This window comes from Oncorhynchus mykiss, chromosome 3 (assembly GCF_057628025.1).
Source record: "Oncorhynchus mykiss isolate SJ-2025 chromosome 3, ASM5762802v1, whole genome shotgun sequence".
NCBI lineage: Eukaryota > Metazoa > Chordata > Actinopteri > Salmoniformes > Salmonidae > Oncorhynchus > Oncorhynchus mykiss.
In genome coordinates, this window is record NC_143024.1 from 55,154,658 (window position 1) to 55,176,045 (window position 21,388).

The 21,388-nt window shown below is 39.6% G+C and overlaps 1 protein-coding gene across 1 annotated transcript in view; it reads left to right on the top strand.

The window, feature by feature from the left end:
• LOC110519984 (inactive dipeptidyl peptidase 10) overlaps window positions 1-21,388 on the top strand; it is a 207,193-nt gene that overhangs the window by 114,279 nt on the left and 71,526 nt on the right. Inside the window, exons 8-9 of the mRNA XM_036974137.2 lie at window positions 478-598; window positions 6,562-6,716. Of these exons, the coding sequence (XP_036830032.2) occupies window positions 478-598; window positions 6,562-6,716 (276 nt within the window). The remainder of the gene's footprint in view (window positions 1-477; window positions 599-6,561; window positions 6,717-21,388) is intronic.

Here is a 21,388-nt window from a genome sequence, read left to right on the forward strand (position 1 = left end):
AAGAAATTAATATCCAACTAGTCAGTGACAACTTTGTGGAGTTTGGAGTTTGTGACAGGAACTATGTGAGCTTATTACAGTATTAAAAAAACACTATATTCTGGGATTTCCTATGACCTATGGAGAAGAACCTCTTACCTCCTAACGACTCTTGTGTGGCTTGTGTCTCAGCTTTTCACATTTTGTAGCTCAAACCGTTCAAACTTTACAGAATTTTTTTTGTGAGAAGACGCGTTTCACAAACAATGCTCTAGCTCAGCCCCCCGTTAATCACACAGACTAATGGTCTGCATCAACGGATGCAGAGGAAATGGACAAATCCCAAAAAATCCAGAAATCTGTAGCTCCAACACAATGTTCAAAACGGGTTAGATGTCCAAAACTCACTGGTGTCAGTCACAGTGGGACTGTTGAAGATGGAATGTGATATTTCAGTGATGACTTTCCTGATCTCCTTGTGTGTCCTTGTGCACACAGATCTACATATTTGAGAACAATATTTACTACCAATCAGATGTGAAGAGCAACTCCCTCAGACTGACATCTTCTGGAAAGGAAGGGGTCATCTTCAATGGGATTGCTGACTGGCTGTACGAAGGTGGGTATTACCATTTACTTAAACAGACTGTCTTTTAGAAATGTGGCAGGTGTTCACCAAAGTTGTCGACAGGTTATTAGGCTATTTGCTGTATTGCAAAATATATATGTAATTGTGTTTGGTTGCCAACACATCCAAATATCAATATTTGAAGGAGATGTATATTTTTTGCCACTGACTTAGTCTGGCTTTAATTCCAATTTGGCTGCATATTAATAATTGATATGTTGGATTCACATCTACATCTCAACCAAAAATCTAAGTTGAAGAATAGGACTAATTCAAATAAAACTTTATTCTAAGTGCATTTAAAGTTAGATTTAATTTGGTTGAGAGTGAAACTTGAATCCAACATATCAATGATTAATTTGAGGACAAAATGTAACTAACAAAGCAGAAAATACATCTACTTCATATGCTGATATTTGTTTGTGTTGGCAATCAAACACAATTCAATATCCAGTTTGTCTACAAATTAATATTTCATATCCCAACCAAAAAAGGTGTTAAGGAATAGGAATAAATCTAATCTAATCAAATTCAAAATGCACTTTAAATGTTTGATATTATTTTGTCTTATTCTGTAAATTAGATGTTTGGTTGAGATGGAGACATGAATCCAACATATTCATGATTCACTTGAAGATTACATTTGAAATCAAACAAAGCTTGAAACCCTAGGTCTACATGGGAAGTTGACATACACCTCAGCCAACTACATTTAAACTCTGTTTTTCACAATTTCTGACAAAAATTACGTTTCTTAAGTCAGTTAGGATCACCACTTTGTCTTAAGAATGTGAAATGTCAGAACAATAGTAGAGAGAATGATTTATTTCAGCTTTTATTTCTTTCATCGCATTCCCAGTGGGTCAGAAGTTTACATACACTCAATTAGTATTTGGTAGCATTGCCATTCAATTGTTTAACTTGGGTCAAACGTTTCGGGTAGCCTTTCACTAGCTTCCCCACAATAAGTTGGGTGAATTTTGGCCCATTCCTCCTGACAGAGCTGGTGTAACTGAGTCAGGTTTGTAGGCCTCCTTGCTCACACACGCCTTTTCAGTTCAGCACACATTGTTCTATGGGTTTGAGGTCAGGGCTTTGTGATGGCCACTCCAATACCGTGACTTTGTTGTCCTTAAGCCATTTTGCCACAACTTTGGAAGTATGCTTTGGGTCATTGTCCATTTGGAAGACCTATTTGCGACCAAGCTTTAACCTCCTGACTGATGTCTTGAGATACTGCTTCAATATATCCACATCATTTTCCCACCTCATGATGCCATCTATTTCGTGTAGTGCACCAGTCCCTCCTGCAGCAAAGCACCCCCACAACGTGATGCTGCCACCCCCACAACGTGATGCTGCCACCCCCGTGCTTCACGGTTGGGATGGTGCTCTTCTGCTTGCAAGCCTCCCCCTTTTTCCTCCAAACATAACAAAGGTCATTATGGTCAAGCAGTTCTATTTTTGTTTCATCAGACCAGAGGACGTTTCTCCAAAAAGTACCATCTTTATTCCCATGTGCAGTTGCAAACTGTGGTCTGTTTATTTATGGCGGTTTTGGAGCAGTGACTTCTACCTTGCTGAGCGGCCTTTCAGGTTATGTCGATATTGCACAAGTTTTATTTTGGATATAGACACTTTTGTACCTCTTTCCTCCAACATCTTCACAATGTCCTTTGCTGTTGTTCTGGGATTGATTTGCACTTTTCGAAACAAAATACATTAATCTCTAGGAGAGAACGCGTCTCCTCCCTGAGTGGTATGACGTCTGTGTGGTCCCATGGTGTTTATGCTTGCGTACTATTGTTTGTACAGATGAACGTGTTACCTTCAGACGTTTCGAAATTGCTCCCAAGGATGAACCAGACTTGTGGAGGTCTACATTTCTTGGCTGATTTCTTTTGATTTTCCCATGATATCAAGCAACGAGGCACTGAGTTTGAAGGTAGGCCTTGAAATACTTCCACAGTTACACCTCCAATTGACTCAAATTATGTCAATTAGCCTGTCAAAAGCTTCTAAAGCTGTTAAAAGGCACAGTCAACTTAGTGTACGTAAACTTCTGACTCCTGGAATTGTGATAATTTTTTTTATTTGATTTTTGATTTTTGATTTTACCTTTATTTAACCAGGTAGGCTAGTTGAGAACAAGTTCTCATTTGCAACTGCGACCTGGCCAATATTAAGCATAGCAGTGTGAAAAGACAACACAGAGTTACACATGGATTAAACAATTAACAAGTCAATAACACAGTAGAAAAAAAAGAGAGTCTATATACATTGTGTGCAAAAGGCATGAGGAGGTAGGCGAATAATTACAATTTTGCAGATTAACACTGGAGTGATAAATTATCAGATGGTCATGTACAGGTAGAGATATTGGTGTGCAAAAGAGCAAACAAGTAAATAAATATAAACAGTATGGGGATGAGGTAGGTAAAATTGGGTGGACTATTTACCGATAGACTATGTACAGCTGCAGTGATCGGTTAGCTGCTCAGATAGCAGATGTTTGAAGTTGGTGTGTGAGATAAAAGTCTCCAACTTCAGCAATTTTTGCAATTCGTTCCAGTCACAGGCAGCAGAGAACTGGAACGAAAGGCGGCCAAATTAGATGTTGGCTTTAGGGATGATCAGTGAGATCCACCTGCTGGAGCGCGTGCTACGGGTGGGTGTTGCCATCGTGACCAGTGAACTGAGATAAGGCGGAGCTTTACCTAGCATGGACTTGTAGATGACCTGGAGCCAGTGGGTCTGGCGATGAATTTGTTGCGAGGGCCAGCCGACTAGAGCATACAGGTCGCAGTGGTGGATGGTATAAGGTGCTTTAGTAACAAAACGGATGGCACTGTGATAAACTGCATCCAGTTTGCTGAGTTGAGTATTTGAAGCTATTTTGTAGATGACATTGCCGAAGTCGAGGATCGGTAGGAGAGTCAGTTTTACCAGGGTAAGTTTGGCGGCGTGAGTAAAGGAGGCTTTGTTGCGGAATAGAAAGCCGACTAGATTTGATTTTAGATTGGAGATGTTTGATATGAGTCTGGAAGGAGAGTTTACAGTCTAGCCAGACACCTAGGTAGTTATAGATGTCCACATATTCTAGTTCGGAACCATCCAGGGTGGTGATGCTAGTCGGGCGTGCGGGAGCAGGCAGCGAACGGTTGAAAAGCATGCATTTGGTTTTACTAGCGTTTAAGAGCAGTTGGAGGCCACGGAGGGAATGTTGTATGGCATTGAAGCTCGTTTGGAGGTTACATTGAATTATAAGTGACATTATCTGTCTGTAAACAATTGTTGGAAAAATTACTTTTGTCATGCACAAAGTAGATGTCCTAACCGACTTGCCAAAACTATAGTTTCTTAACAAGAAATTTGTGGAGTGGTTGAAAAACTAGTTTTAATGACTCCAACCTAAGTGTATGTAAACTTCCGACTTCAGCTGTATGTATTGTCTATTTTTTGTTGAACCCTGGGTTGAATTGAAACAACTGCTGTTGATGTCTTTGCAAATGCTAAATAGTATAATTGATATTTAACTGATGTATGGTTATATTTGGTTATGGTTATATTTAATGTCTTCTGTTAAACCTACCCTTTGGAATGACTTCGATAGCAACAGTGAATATATTTAGTTATTAAGAGATCTCTCAATATTAATTCTCACGACTGCACATTGGTAGTATCTCCCTGGATGGGAGACCAATTAAATTGCTTTAGATAGATCAAGTTTCCAGTAGGAGGTGCTGCCCAGCCTATAGCTTTTTTTCTTATAGTGGACATAACGTTGAAGATCTGGCGTTGTTTCAAAGGTACAAATTCAACATATTTTATATAAGGTTTGTATATGTTGAAAATTGGTTACTATAGCTCGGTTTCCATCCAACTGGCGACAGATTTCATGCAAAAATTCTAAAATCCGCATAAACACCTAATTAAAAGTTCACCATAGCTACAACATTGTCAATAGTATTTCATGTAACTCAAGATATTTGTGACTGTGTAAACACAGTGGAGTGATTTTCAGCTATTCCAACATCTCATGTTTTTCTGATGATGTCAAATTTGTCAAAGTGGGGGAGTCAAACTGCACCTTCAAATACATTTTCCAATTTCTCTTCAGCTGCACAATAGGTAGATTAATTAAATTCTAAATTAGTGCCAAATACCTTTTTTTTGAAAGTATTCAATATGAATGTGAACAAATAGTAGATTTGAATAGGGAAGAGTTTATTAAGTTTAGGAGAAAGACATTTCATCATGTTACTCGGGAGTGTTGGGATTATTACTTGAAAATATATTAACGCTTTACTTTACAATACTTTACAGTATTACTTTGTGAGGAAAGTAACACATTAAATTACTAGTTTTAAAACTTTGCGTTACTTTCATGAAAAAAACTAAATCTCTCCGCTCTACCAAAGGCTACTTACTAACTCAGGTTAGATCACTAGTTTCTCCTTTCATCAGTGGCGCTGCTTTCCTGTGCTAGTCTACAGGTGCTGTGCTATATATGGGCTGCTTAATTAGCCACATATATGGTAAGCCAAACATCTGTACAGATTTCCTATCTTTTCAATTAACATTTTTCTCTTGAGCCAACAGTTCTGGTTATAGACCGCATGTATATGGACTCATTAAGATATACTGTAAATAGGGCACACTTGCCACTAGACGGGATAGCCCTCTATGGGCTTTGCTGTCACAGAAGCATTCAATGGCAAAGATCAGAGGTGCTCCCTCTATACATTTCTATGGACAGTAGCTGTTTTGACATTCCTCCAAACAGCCTTTCTCCGCTCTCTCTAAATGAGGAAATTAATCGAGTTCGGATCATGGAAACACACAGCCGGTAGAGATATGACTCTGAAAGTAACGCAAGCGTTGTCTGACAAAGTAACTGTAATAACAATACCCAATTTGAAAAAGTAATGTGTTACTTTACTCAGTTACTCATAAAAGTAATTTGATTATGTAACGCGTTACTCCCAACACTGCTCAGGAGAAACACAATTATACACTGATTTCTGCAAGCAGTCACTTTAACTGTGCAATTGCATATATTGTTTGTTCATTATTCCATGTACCTTTGTGTGAGAAATTATCATTGTTATTCTATGTTGTGTGGGGGTTTTTTGCCTTTAAATGGACATTTAGGGCCAAGTTTGCACCTGTTCTTGCCCCCCAAATATGTAAAACACTAAAAGCAAACGCAAAACATGAGATCGTGTTTATTTACCATTTACCTTTGTTTTTTTCTTTCTCTTGACCTTTATTTTACCTTTTTGTTATTTCATCAGTGTTTTAATAGCCTTTTGAAAGTGAAAAGTAAACTTGGCCCTTAGCCTATTTTAGTTCAAAGCTTCATCTGATACGGTGTGTTACTTATTGGTTTCCTATAACTATACCTCTGGGAAAACAATTGATATTCTTTTATGTTTATGAACTACACTTTTTTCCTGCACAAACTATGTGATTTTCATGGTAATATGACAGTCTCTATGACAACCTATTATTCCTTAGTCTCTCTCTCTCTCTCTCTCTCTCTCTCTCTCTCTGATCATCTATTTTGAGATATGCAAATGCCTCTTAATCAGACCTAATTAACATCTGAATTGTGTGACCTTACGTTATCACAGACCCTTGAGTACCGTTAACTGCACTCGAACATCATGCTTGCGAACATCATACTTGAGTCGCTGAAATGATTTAGTGCGGCTGTATTTTTGAATACACTCTGGATATATGTCCTTCTTATATGAAACAGTACATATGAAAAGTTAGACTGGGCTTAAGGAAATATGTTAATATCGACTATTATCTAAAAATCCATTCTCACAGTAAATGTCCATGTACTGTAACATATTAATACCACCATATGTGGCCATATCGTTGGGAAATAAAAACATGTATAGAGATCTATAATGTATTTATGTATTCCTTATGTCTTTCTACAGAGGAGATTCTCCAGTCCCATGTGGCCCACTGGTGGTCGCCCGATGGAGAGAGATTGGCCTTTCTGGTTCTCAATGACACTCTGGTGCCAAATATGGCCCTTCCTCGCTTCACTGGGTCTTCATACCCCAAGGGAAAGCAATACCCCTACCCTAAGGTAAGTAGTAGCCTTAATCTGAGATGATGTATATTACATTGTCTGCTGCCACCCACCTAGCTAGCTCAATAGGTGGAATGAAAAAATGTCCTTACTCCAAGATACTGTAGCTCTGACGAGTCTGAGAAAGGGATATTGACTATATCTCTAGTCTTCATACAATCAAAACCAAAATCTGTGTTTCGGGAGTAAGACAAATCAACATTCTTCTTGAGCTTTTAGAAAGCACACTTAGATATTTGTACTTTACTTATTTACAGTGTAAAACACAAAACCTATCATTTTATCATTATAATTTAAAACGTATATCAAGATGACAAAATATTATTTCAATGTACAGTAAGATCCATTCAAAAAGTGTCCCTTTCCCACAGCAATTAAGACTAAAACTCCCCACCAAATAGATGTCTGTTTTTTCCCCAGATCCTGGATGCATCCCAATTTACACCCCTTTCCCAATAAGGTGCACTACTTTTTACCAAAGCCCTACGGGCCTCAGTCAAAAGTAGAGCCCTATAAAGGGAATAGAGTACAATTTATTTTGACAGTGATAATTAGATAACAGTGAACACCTAAGCGATCCCTCCTCCTGGTTTATGTGTGCCTCTCGCAGCACAGCCCTGTGGCCCAGTGTGAGACCAATCCGGCCCTGTGTTCTTGGCCCAAGGTTAAACTAGAAGCGGCAGAATCCATACCGAGGGTGAGAACCAGTAGAGCTTGGCATATGGCATTTAGGGTTGAGTACCAACAGAAAATGCCACACTGAATGTAGAAAAAGCACCGCTACTCTATTAGGGAGGTTTGGCATTAGAAAAGGTCAATACGATACTGTGTCTCTATGATTAGTCTCTATGGGGTCTGGTACATGTCTTCATGCATTGTTCAAAAGCCAACCTTTGTGGTTTTCATTCATATTTAAACATGGTTAGGCTGAATACAGTGTTGTGTGTAAATGAGGTGATAACTTTTTGTCATACTGTATTTTATCGTTTTCTTTCACAACCATTAACATTTGGGTAACACTTTACATTGTGTTGCCCTTATTACTATGCAACTACACAGTAATAACTGCAGTAACATAGTACTTATAGGTGTTGAAGGTTGAAGCACTTTCAGTTAATACACAATCGGAACAAGGAAAGTGTAATTACACATGTGTGATTACTGATGTTATTACACATTCTTGTTCCACTAAGTAACTAATGTTTTATAATTACACATTTGAAAGTAAACTGTGAATTACCCTGTTAATAACTCAAAACAAAATCTGACCATTGTTACATGTAACTAAAAGGTGCCACTACATTCCGCTAGCAAATGTACAACCTTTGGACAATAAAATTGACTAGTGACGCGGAAGATTAAACTACCAATGAGACATTAAAAACTGTAACATCTTATGCTTCATGGAGTCGTGGCTGAATGACGACAACATTAACATACAGCTGGCTGGTTATACGATGTACCGGCAGGATAGAACAGCGGCATCTGGTAAGACAAGGGGAGGCAGTCTATGTATTTTTGTAAACGACAGCTGGTGCACGATATCTAAGGAAGTCTCGAGCTATTGCTCGCCTGAGGTCGAGTATCTCATGATCAGCTGTAGACCACACAGCCTACCGAGAGATATTTCATCTGTATGTTCACACACCACCACAGTCAGAGGCTGGCACTAAGACAGCATTGAATGAGCTGTGTTCCGGCATAAGCAAACAAGAAAACGCTCACCCAGAGGTGGCGCTCCTAGTAGCCAGGGACTTTACTGCAGGGAAACTTAAATCTATTTTACCAAATTTCTATCAGCATGTTAAATGTGCAACCAGAGGAAAAATAACTCGGGACCACCTATACTCCACACACAGAGACTCATACAAAGCTCTCCTTTGCCCTCCATTTGGCAAGTCTGACCATAATTCTATCCTCCTGATTACTGCTTACAAGCAAAAATTAAAGCAGGAAGCACCAGTGACTAGATCAATAAAATGAAGCTGATGCTAAACTACAGGACTGTTTTGCTAGCACAGACTGGAATATGTTCCAGGATTCCTCCAATGGCATTGAGGAGAACACCACATCAGTCATTGGCTTCATCAATAAGTGCATTGATGACTTCATCCCCACAGTGACCATACGTACATACCCCAACCAGAAGCCATTGATTACAGGCAGCATCTGCACTGAGATAAAAGCTAGAGCTGCCGCTTTCAAAGAGCAGGACTCTAAACCGGATGCTTATAAGAAATCCCACTATGCTCTCCGATGAACCATCAAACAGGCAAAATGTCAATACAGGGCTAAGATTGAATCGTACTACAACGGCTCTGACGCTCGTCAGATGTGGCAGGGCTTGCAAACCATTACAGACTACAAAGGGAAGCACAGCCAAGAGCTACCCAGTGACACGAGCCTGCCAGACGAGCTAATCTACTTCTATGCTCGCTTCGAGGCAAATAACACTGAAACATGCATGAGAGCAACAGCTGTTCCGGAAGGCAGTGTGATCACGCTCTCTGCAGACGATGTGTGTAAGACCTTTAAACAGGTCAACATTCACAAGGCCGCAGGGAAGGACAGATTACCAGGACGTGTATTGTGAGCATGCACTGACCAACTGGTGTTTTCACTGACATTTTCAACCTCTCCCTGTCCGAGTCTGTAATACAAACATGTTTTAAGCAGACCACCATAGTCCCTGTGCTCAAGAACACTAAGGTAACCTGCCTAAATGACTACCGACCCGTAGCACTCACGTCTGTAGCCATGAAGTGCCTTGAAACGCTGGTCATGGCTCACATCAACAACATCATCCCAGAAAAACTAGACCCACTCCAATTTGCACTCCACACTGCCCTTTCCCACCCGGACAAAAGGAACACCTATGTGAGAATTCTCTTCATTGACTACAGCTCAGCGTTCAACACCATAGTGCCGTCAAAGCTCATCAATAAGCTAAGGTTCCTGGGACTAAACACATCCCCCTGCAACTGGATCCTGGACTTCCTGATGCGCCGCCCCCAGGTGGTAAGGGTAGGTAACAACACATCCACCACACTGATCCTCAACACAGGGGCCCCTCAGGGGAGTGTGTACAGTCCCCCCCTGTACTCCCTGTTCACTCATGACTGCACGGCCAGGCATGACTCCTACCCCATCATTCAATTTGCAGATGACACAACAGTGGTAAGCCTGATCAACGACAAAACAGCCTATAGAGAGGAGGTCAGAGACCTGGCCATGTGGTGCCAGGACAACAACCTCTCCCTCAACGTGATCAAGACAAAGGAGATGATTGTGGACTACAGGAAAAAGAGGACCGAGCACACCCCCATTCTCATCGACAGGGCTGCAGTGGATCAGTTTGAGAGCTTCAAGTTCCTTGGTGTCCACATCACCAACAAACTAACATGGTCCAAGCACACCAATAGAGTCATGAAGAGGTCACGACATGACCTAGTCCCCCTCAGGAATCTGAAAAGATTTGGCATGGGTCCTCAGATCCTCAAAAGGTTCTACATCTGCACCATTGAGAGCATGGTTGCATCACTGCCTGGTATGGCAACTTCTCTGCCTCCGACCGCACAGCACTACAGAGGGTAGTGCGAACGGCCCAGTACATCACTGGGGCTAAGCTGCTTGCCATCCAGGACCTCTACACCAGGCGGTGTCAGAGGAAGGCCCTAAAAATTGTCAAAGATTCCAGCCACCCTAGTCATAGACTGTTCTCTCTGCTACCGCACGGCAAGCGGTACCAGAGTGCCAAGTCTAGGTCCAAGAGGCTTCTAAACAGCTTCTACCCCAAGCCATCAGACTCCTGAACGAACATCTAGTCAAATGGCTACCCAGACTATCTGCAGTGCAAATAGACCCATCCTACGAGGACAAGCCTCCACCCTGGACTTCCCAACCATGTGTAAGGAGGTATGTTAGTGCTTCACTGACCCTGTAAGTTGACTTTGTTGGGGTTCATGTGTATATTCTGCCTCTGTATGTAATAGGCCTTTGGTACTGTTTAACTACTGCGTAATTACTACCTTGTGTTTATTCATTTGTATATAGCCTGTTGTGTTAATTGTGAGCTATTAGCCACTGTATTGCTTGTCACTGTACAATGATGTAGTTATTAGCCCTGCTATTACTACAGTAACATTGCAATTGCATTGTTATTACTGCCTTTGTAGCTATAACAGTTGTACAGTGTCTGATACATTCTCTCTTCTTTTCCTAGAGAACCACTATACACTATTCACTACCACTAGTCTCCTCTTCCTTTTTGCTGTGTATGTGTGTCTGTTCGGTGTATGGAAATAAAGTGTTGAAATAAATTGTATCCCTGGCTCCTACTCATTATTTATGTCGTCTAACAGGCGCTGGAACAGTTGTACATATAACTTCAACCGGAACCTCTTTTGGATACCACCAAATGGTGGCGCTCTTTTTCACTCAGCTTCGTAGTTTGAAAATGTAATAGAAACATTAATAATAGTAGTAGGCTCCATCAATACAATAGTAGTAGGTCTACCTGTATGAAAACAAATATATAAATGGAACTGTAGTCTTCCTACTTCAAAATATAAAAGGTAGGTTTTTATATCTATAGTATTAATGCTTTTTGGAAGCTTTTAAACATTCAAACCAGCTGATGAACGGCACGGCAGTTGTAGATGAGGGTCTACCTTGTATTAGCTTTTGAGGCAGAGGATGCTGTAGAGTAGACCCCTCCCCTGACCCTCCTTGGAAGATATTTTGATTTGACAGGACAGGACAGGACAAAGTTAGCTAAATGGATGACGCAACCGACAATACAAGAACGCTTTGTCTAAGAAAAAGCATGGAATGCTGTCACATCTGTCCACGGAGCACCAGATATGTTTTGCCAGAGATACTGTATATCAGTGGAGGCTGGTGGGAGGAGCTATTGGAGGACGGGCTCATTGTAATGGCTGAAATTTAATAAATGGAACAGAGTCAAAATTTGTTTTATTTTTTATTTAACCTTTCAGTGGAGGCTGGTGGGAGGAGCTATAGGAGGACAGGCTGATTATATTGGCTGGAATGGAATAGTAACAGACCCATCAAAAGGGTCTGTTACTATTACAAAATTACAAAATAAAATCAAAAAACATGTTTGGCTCCTTTCCATTTATTCAATATCAGCCATTACAATGAGCCCATCTCCTATAGCTCCTCCCACCAGCCGCCACTGATATACAGTATCTCTGGCAAAACATATCTGGTGCTCCGTGGACATATGCTACATCATTCCATGCCTTTTCTTTAGACAAAGCGTTCTTGTATTGTGGGTTGCTGGGGTCGTACAGCAGACCTTTTGATAGGTCCGTTACTATTCCATGAATTAAATTCCAGCCATTACAATCAGCTGTCCTCCTATAGCTCCTCCCACCAGCCTCCACTGAAAGGATAAATAAGAAATGATTTTTAAAAAAAACAAACATGTGTGACTCCATTCCATTTATTCAATGTCAGGTCAGCCATTACAATGAGCCTGTCCTCCTATAGCTCTTCCCACCAGCCTCCACTGAAAAATACAACAATTTAGTCCAGTGGAAGGTCATGTAATTTGTAATCATTTAAATATCATATTGCTCAGGATTTGATAAATAGTTGCTTATTATAGTATCTCATGTGTGCACAATAGTTACCCGGAGGAAAATGGGAGAGGGTCATGCTTTTTCAATTTCAGTCAGGTGGTGGGGTTTAATAATTTTTAAATTATTATTCCAGGGGAGGGTCAGGTAATTTGTAATCATTTAAATGTCATATTGCTCAGGGTTTGATAATTAGTTGCTTGTTGTAGTATTTCATGTGTGCTCATGTGTACACCATTTGAATTTGGAATTTGGAAATAGCCACGGGGTGGTTTTTTAATACTCTCAATACTGTTGAAACTACACTATTTCTTTGAAGTTTGTTTTATACATTTGAATATTTCTAGTTACTTTTTAAAGGGATGTATCCAGAATAAAGGAAGTTAGAGGTAGTTTCGAGGGCCAATGTTAACTAGCATTACCTATACTAAACAAACAAATTCAACACAACATGCAACAATTTCATAGATTTTACTGAGTCCCGGTTCATATGAGAAAACCTGAACTAACATTTCTTAACACTTTGCTATTGTAAAAAAAGGCAAGAACAACACACCCAGTTTCTAATCTAAATAACTACATTTGAATGTTATGACAAGACAACATGAATGTGCCTGATAACCAGTCAACCCAACATAACATTTCAATCCAGTCACGTTAAAAATACATCAACCAGAAAACATACAATGCAATACAACATATCAAAAAGTGCAGCTCTTTATAAGCTCCTGAAACAAACCAAATAAGAGAATTTAATTCACAGTAATATCAATTTTGTTAATTCAAGTTTTCATCAGTCGTCACACCACTACTGGCGTCAGTGACCCCAGGACTTCCTTGAGAATGTCTCCTCATCAAATTGACACAGATAAGGTGTGTTTGGTCCCTGTGATAGCCCACAGATGGTCTGCCATACAAACAATGTCATACATCGGGATTGAGTCATCACGCTGTGCCTCGGTGCCAGCACGTTGCCAGTCGTGATTATCACTTTCTCTAATTCTTCCACTACACAGTCATTGTGCTAAAAACTGGAAGTCTATGGGTATCTATTAGCATGCTAGCAGATGCCCATAGACTTCCAGTCATTCTGCAAATGCTAGTTAGCTACCTCTAACTTACTGGGTACAGAGACATAACAACTGTATCCACGAGTTCATCTGACTTTGGGGAAGTAGATAAAGCGCCTCATTGCCAAAATCACAAAGTATCCCTTTAAGTAAATACCTGCAGTAAACTTCTGTAATATGTTAAGAGAGAAAGAAGATCGCATTCTTCATTTTACCTGTCACATAATTATTCATTGTAAGGCTTACTTGTATTCTCTAGTCATGTAGTGTTTGTTTAAAAGCCCACAACGATAAGAGACTGGAGCCTTGTGAGTCACTCACGTTGTGCAGCACGCTCCAGGTGATCTAGCTACAGTATGGAATTCACAACTAAATGTTTGCCAACTAAATAATTTAGAACTATTAAGTTAACTGTCTGATGTGCTAAAATTCTCTGCTAACTAGCTACTAAATTAGCAAACCAAATGCACAACATTTGCATTTGGTTTGCTAATTTAGTAGCTAGTTAGCTATGTAGCTAAGTGGTTCGATTCTTTCAAAATAAAGCTTAAATCGGTAACAGCAAAGAATTCCCTTCTGGATCAAGAGCCTTGCTTTTTATAAATATAATTGAAACTTGTGTCACATTATGGTAAATGGGGAAATAAGTATAGCCAGTTGTAATTGTAATGGCTTAGCAGATAATAAGAAATGATGATCAGTATTTACTTGGCTAAAAGAGAAGGAATATAATATCTGTTGTTTACAGAAGTTTTTTAGAAGTTTTGTGGAAAAAAGGACTGGGGGCAAAATATATTTCTCCCATGGGCAAAGAATATTCGAAAGGGGTGATGATATTAATTAACAGTCATTTTGATCCAAATGTGCAAATTGTCCAAACAGATCATCAAGGTAGATGGATTATTTTAAATATGTTAATGGCCAATAAACAGATATGGCTTATTAACCTACAGTTGGGCAAAAAAGTATTTAGTCAGCCACCAATTGTGCAAGTCTCCCACTTAAAAAGATGAGAGAGGCCTGTAATTTTCATCATAGGTACACTTCAACTATGACAGACAAAATGATGGGGAAAAAATCCAGAAAATCACATTGTAGGAATTTTAATGAATTTATTTGCAAATTATGGTGAAAAATAAGTATTTGGTCACCTACAAACAAGCAAGATTTTTGGCTCTCACAGACCTGTAACTTCTTCTTTAAGAGGCTCTTTTGTCCTCCACTCGTTACCTGTATTAAAATGGCACATGTTTGAACTTGTTATCAGTATAAAAGACACCTGTCTACAACCTCAAACAGTCACACTCCAAACTCCACTATGGCCAAGACCAAAGAGCTGTCAAAGGACACCAGAAACAAAATTGTAGACCTGCACTAGGCTGGGAAGACTGAATCTGCAATAGGTAAGCAGCTTGGTTTGAAGAAATCAACTGTGGGAGCAATTATTAGGAAATGGAAGACATGCAAGACCACTGATAATCTCCCTCGATCTGGGGCTCCATGCAAGATCTCACCCCGTGGGGTCAAAATGATCACAAAAATGGTGAGCAAAAATCCCAGAACCACACGGGGGGACCTAGTGAATGACCTGCAGAGAGCTGGGACCAAACTAACAAAGCCTACCATCAGTAACACTACTACTCCGCCAGGGACTCAAATCCTGCAGTGCCAGACGTGTCCCCCTGCTTAAGCCAATACATGTCCAGTCCCATCTGAAGTTTGCTAGAGAGCATTTGGATGATCCAGAAGAAGATTGGGAGAATGTCATATGGTCAGATGAAACCAAAATATAACTTTTTGGTAAAAACTCAACTCGTCGTGTTTGGAGGACAACGAATGCTGAGTTTCATCCAAAGAACACCATACCTACTGTGAAGCATGGGGGTGGAAACATTATGCTTTGGAGCTGTTTTTCTGCAAAGGGACCAGGACGACTGATCCGTGTAAAGGAAAGAATGAATGGGGCCATGTATCGTGAGATTTTGAGTGAAAACCTCCTTCCATCAGCAAGGGCATTGAAGATGAAACATGGCTGGGTCTTTCAGCATGACAATGATCCCAAACACACCGCCCGGGCAAGGAGTGGCTTCGTAAGAAGCATTTCAAGGTCCTGGAGTGGCCTAGCCAGTCTCCAGATCTCAACCCCATAGAAAATCTTTGGAGGGAGTTGAAAGTCAGTGTTGCCCAGCAACAGCCCCAAAACATCACTGCTCTAGAGGATATCTGCATGGAGGAATAGGCCAAAATACCAGCAACAGTGTGTGAAAACCTTGTGAAGACTTACAGAAAACATTTGACCTCTGTCATTGCCAACAAAGGGTATACTTATTTTCCACCATAATTTGCAAATAAATTCATTAAAAATCCTACAATGTGATTTTCTGGATTTTTTTTCTCATTAAGTGGGAGAACTTGCACAATTGGTAGCTGACTAAATACTTTTTTGCCCCACTGTATATGGCCCAAATAATGATGATCCAAGCTTCTTTGAAAATATATATGAGAATTTAACAACTCTACAAGCAACACAAGACTCTATTATTACGGTGGAGGTTTTTAATAAGGTTTTAATAAATACCTCTATGGAGCGTAAAGGAAATCACACTACAAACTGTCACCCTCAGGCACTTAAGGAAATCATGAATGTCATGGATATATTGGAATTAGTGGATATATGGAGGCTTAAATACCCTGACCTAGTGAGATACATGGCGGAGGCTTAATCAAGCTAGTCGGCTTGATTTCTTTCTTATGTCATTCTCTCTGGCAGAAAAAGTTTTAAAAGTGTTGATAGGGGACAGAATGCAGTCGGAACATCACATAATTGACGTATATATTACTCTTACAGAAAGAATTTCCACGTGGGCAAGGATATTGGAAATTTCATCATAGCCTACTGGATGATAACTTGTTTATAACTAGGACAAAATCATTTATAACTGGCTTTTTCCGAAATAACATAGGTACAGAAGATCCCCTTATTGTATGGGACACTTTTAAATGTGCCTTTATAGGCCAGGCAGTTCAGTACTCATCTATAAAACAAAAGCAATTAAGATCAAAAGAGAGTCCATATTAACAAAGGAAATTGAAGGACTAACAGTACAGTTAGGTAGCAATAAAAACTGTACCATAGAGGCACAGAATAAGTTAGAGGAAAAACAAAAGGTAATGGGGGAACTTATTCAAGAAAGATCCTGTGTAATATTGTTACGTTCTGACCTTAGTTATTTTGTTATGTCTTTGTTTTAGTATGGTCAGGGTGTGAGTTGGGTGGGTTGTCTATGTTAGTTTTTCTATGATTTGCTATTTCTATATTTGGCCTGGTATGGTTCTCAATCAGAGGCAGCTGTCAACAATCGTTGTCCCTGATTGAGAACCATATTTAGGGAGCCTGTTTTCTATTGTGTTTCGTGGGTGATCATTTTCTGTCTTTGTGTATGTAACCAGACAGGACTGTTTCATTTCGTATCATTCTCGTTATTTTCATTTTAGTGTTCTGAGTTGAATAAATATGGTCATGAACACGTACCACGCTGCTCTTTGGTCCGATCCTTGCTACTCCTCGTCAGAAGAAGAGGACGAGCGTTACAAATATATTATAAATATAAAGCAAACTGGATGGAATATGGGGAAAAATGCAACAATTTGTTTTTCAATCTTCAACACAGAAATGCTACCATTTTTTTTATTGAAACTTGTTACAAATGATGGAGTCACGCATGATTCACCGAATGCTATTTTGAAAGCAGAAGTAAAGTACACTGCTCAAAAAAATAAAGGGAACACTTAAACAACACAAATGTAACTCCAAGTCAATCACACTTCTGTGAAATCAAACTGTCCACTTAGGAAGCAACACTAATTGACAATAAATGTCACATGCTGTTGTGCAAATGGAATAGACAACAGGTGGAAATTATAGGCAATTAGCAAGACACCCCCAATAAAGGAGTGGTTCTGCAGGTGGTGACCACAGACCACTTCTCAGTTCCTATGCTTCCTGGCTGATGTTTTGGTCACTTTTGAATGCTGGCGGTGCTTTCACTCTAGTGGTAGCATGAGACGGCGTCTACAACCCACACTAGTGGCACAGGTAGTGCAGATCATCCAGGATGGCACATCAATGCGAGCAGTGGCAAGAAGGTTTGCTGTGTCTTTCAGCGTAGTATCCAGAGCATAGAGGCGCTACCAGGAGACAGGCCAGTATATCAGGAGACGTGGAGGAGGACGTAGGAGGGCAACAACCCAGCAGCAGGACCGCTACCTCCGCCTTTGTGCAGGGAGGAGCAGGAGGAGCACTGCCAGAGCCCTGAAAAATGCCCTCCAGCAGGCCGCAAATGTGCATGTGTCTGCTCAAACGGTCAGAAACAGACTCCATGAGGGTGGTATGAGGGCCCGACGTCCACAGGTGGGGGTTGTGCTTACAGCCCAACACCGTGCAGGACGATTGGCATTTGCCAGAGAACACCAAGATTGGCAAATTCGCCACTGGTGCCCTGTGGTCTTCACAGATGAAAGCAGGTTCACACTGAGCACATGTGACAGACGTGACAGAGTCTGGAGATGCCGTGGAGAACGTTCTGCTGCCTGCAACATCCTCCAGCATGACCGGTTTGGTGGTGGGTCAGTCATGGTGTGGGGTGGCATTTCTTTGGGGGGCCGCACAGCCTAACCTCCATGTGCTCGCCAGAGGTAGCCTGACTGCCATTAGGTACCGAGATGAGATCCACAGACACCTTGTGAGACCATATGCTGGTGCCAACCGCACCGCTCTGGGTTTCTCCTAACGCAAGACAATGCTAGACCTCATGTGGCTGGAATGTGTCACCAGTTCCTGCAAGAGGAAGGCATTGATGCTATGGACTGGCCCGCCCGTTCCCGAGACCTGAATCCAATTGAACACATCTGGGACATCATGTCTCGCTCCATCCACCAACGCCAGGTTGCACCACAGACTGTCCAGGAGTTGGCGGATGCTTTAGACCAGGTCTGGGAGGAGATCCCTCAGGAGACCATCCGCCACCTCATCAGGAGAATGCCCAGGCGTTGTAGGGAGGTCATACATGCACGTGGAGGCATGCACGTGAGCCTCATTTTGACTCGTTTTAAGGACATTACATCAAAGTTGGATCAGCCTGTAGTTTGGTTTTCCACTTTAATTTTGAGTGTGACTCCAAATCCAGATCTCCATGGGTTTCCATTGATCATTTTTGTGTGATTTTGTTGTCAGCACATTCAACTATGTAAAGAAAAAAGTATTTAATAAGAATATTTCATTCATTCAGATCTAGGATGTGTTATTTTAGTGTTCCCTTTATTTTTTTGAGCAGTGTACTTTAAGAATATGTTTTCATTTCAGTCTCATCCATCTCCACAAACCGAAGCTAATTGTACGGATTTTTTTCCTATTGATAATGTAACATTAACATCTGTATAGAAAGACTAATGTGAAGGCCAAATTATCGAAGAGGAACTTATTGATGCAATTAAGCCTTCAAGGCTGGGGAAACTCCATGGCTGGATGGCATACGAGTGGAAGTATACCAAACTTTTTTTGATGTACTCAGAGGACCATTATTAGAATGTTTTAACCATTCCTATATAAATGGTAGATTATCGGACACGCAACAGGCAGGTCTGATTTCATTATTACTAAAACATGATCCAAGTGGTATATATAAATCCAGTCCATTAAAAAAATTGGAGGCCTCATACATTTCAGTGTTGTGATGCAAAGATTCTAGCTAAATGCTTGGTGCATAGAATCAAAAATATACTGTCAGATGTTATTCATCCAAATCAGACAAGTTTTTTACATGGACGATACATAGGAGATAATATAAGACAAGTACTGAAAACAATAGAATACTATGAAATATCGGGAATACCAGGCCTGGTTTTCATAGCTGATTTGTAAAAGGCTTTTGATAAAGTACGACTTGAGTTTATAATAAAATGCTTAGACTATTAAAATGTTTCAGAATCTCTTATAAAATGGGTTAAAGTTATGTATAGTAACCCTAGGTGTAAAATAGTAAATAAATTATACATCTCAGAAATTTTTAAACTGTCAAGAGGATTAAAACAAGGTTGTCAACTATTGGCATATCTATTTATTTTTGCCATCGAAATGTTGGCTGTTAAAATTAGATCCATCAATAATATTAAGGGAGTAGAAATCTGTGGCTTAAAAACAAATGTGTCATTGTGCGCTGATGATTCATGTTTTCTTTTAAAAGCACAATTAGAATCCCTCCACAGCCTCATAGAGGATATCGATACTTTTGCTAACCCCTCTGGATTAAAACCAAATTATGATAAATGTACTATATTACGTACTGGATCACAAAAAAATGCTACTTTTACAATACCGTGTAGTTCACCGATAAAATGGTCTGACGGGGATGTAGACATACTCAGTATACAAATCCCGAAAGAAAGAAATTATCTCACTCCAATATATTTGTATAGAAATAGATACGATCTTGCTACCATGGAAAGGAAAATACCTGTCTATTTGTGGAAAAATCACCCTGATTAACTCTTTAGTCATATCACAGTTTACCTATTTGTTTACGGTTTTGCCTAAACCTAGTGACCTGATTTTTAAATTGTATGAACATAAAATATTCAATTTTATTTGGAATGGCAAGCCAGACGAAATTAAAAGGGCCTCAAATATGAATTTGGATGGCAGAAATGATGAAATATTAAAGCCTTAGACCTCTCAATAAAGTCATCAGTCATACAAAAGTTATATTTATATCAAAAATGGTTCTCTAGTAAATTGGTAGAAATGTCTCACTCCATCTTCAAGAATGGCCTTTTCCCTTTATTCAGATTACAACTGCTCACTTTCGTTTTTTATGGCTGAAAATGAAACAATCTCAAAATATTGTTATTTTTTAAACAAGCCTTAGAAAGTTAGTTGCAATTTCAGTTTAATCCACCTGAAAATACAGAACAAATAATGCAACAAATATTGTGGTTAAACCTGAATAAACTAATTGCAAAAAAAAAAAAAAGGAAATGTTTAAAAAATGTATAATTTTTGTAAATTATATCATAAATAGGAGTGGTGGAGTTATGTCACACATGCAGCTAACACATACATTTGGAAATGTCTGCTCTACCCAAAATTTCAACCAAATAATTGTAGCATCACCACAAAAATGGAATAGGCAAGTAGAAGGGGGGAAAAGTAAGGAACCTGTCTGTTGGCCCTGCATTAAAGAAAATGTGATGAATAAGAACATACCAATTTCATTTAAGGACCAAAATATTGACCGCTGTGCCATATACTGTAAATGGCAAAGTATTTGGGAAGAGATTTTCGATGTACCTATTCCATGGCACATAGTTTATTAATTGACATGCAAAACAACGCCGGATTCAGAACATCACGTTTTTTCAATTGAAATGTTTATACAAAATTATTTTAACCAATAGAATGTTATGTATATTGGGGATGCAATCTTCCCAGCTCTGCAGTTTTTGCAGTGAGGAGGCAGAGTCATTAGATCATTTATTTTGGTACTGTCCACATGTAGCACGTTTTTGGTCAAAGGTCCAGGAATGGCTGAAGAATTGCAACATTTACCTAGAACTAACACTACAGATAGCAATACTGGGTGATTTGAAAAGTCACAGTCAATCATTCAATAAATAATAATGATTTTAACAAAAATGTTTATCTTTAATTTACAATCTGAAGAAACTATGAGAATAGAATGGTTTAGTACTTTTGTGAAGCATCACAGCACAGTTGAAAAATATATGGCAAATAGAAATCCAAAATGGATGGTTAAGAGATAGATGGAAGGGGTTGAATGGAGCTGAAGGGTGGGACTAATAACAACAAGATAACCAATGTACAACATACGTGGTCTGTGAAATGTATATAGGTTCCAAAATGTTGTGAAATAGCACAGTTACAAATAGAAATCAAACTGGATGGACAATAAAATCAAACAAAATATAACTATTGTAAAAT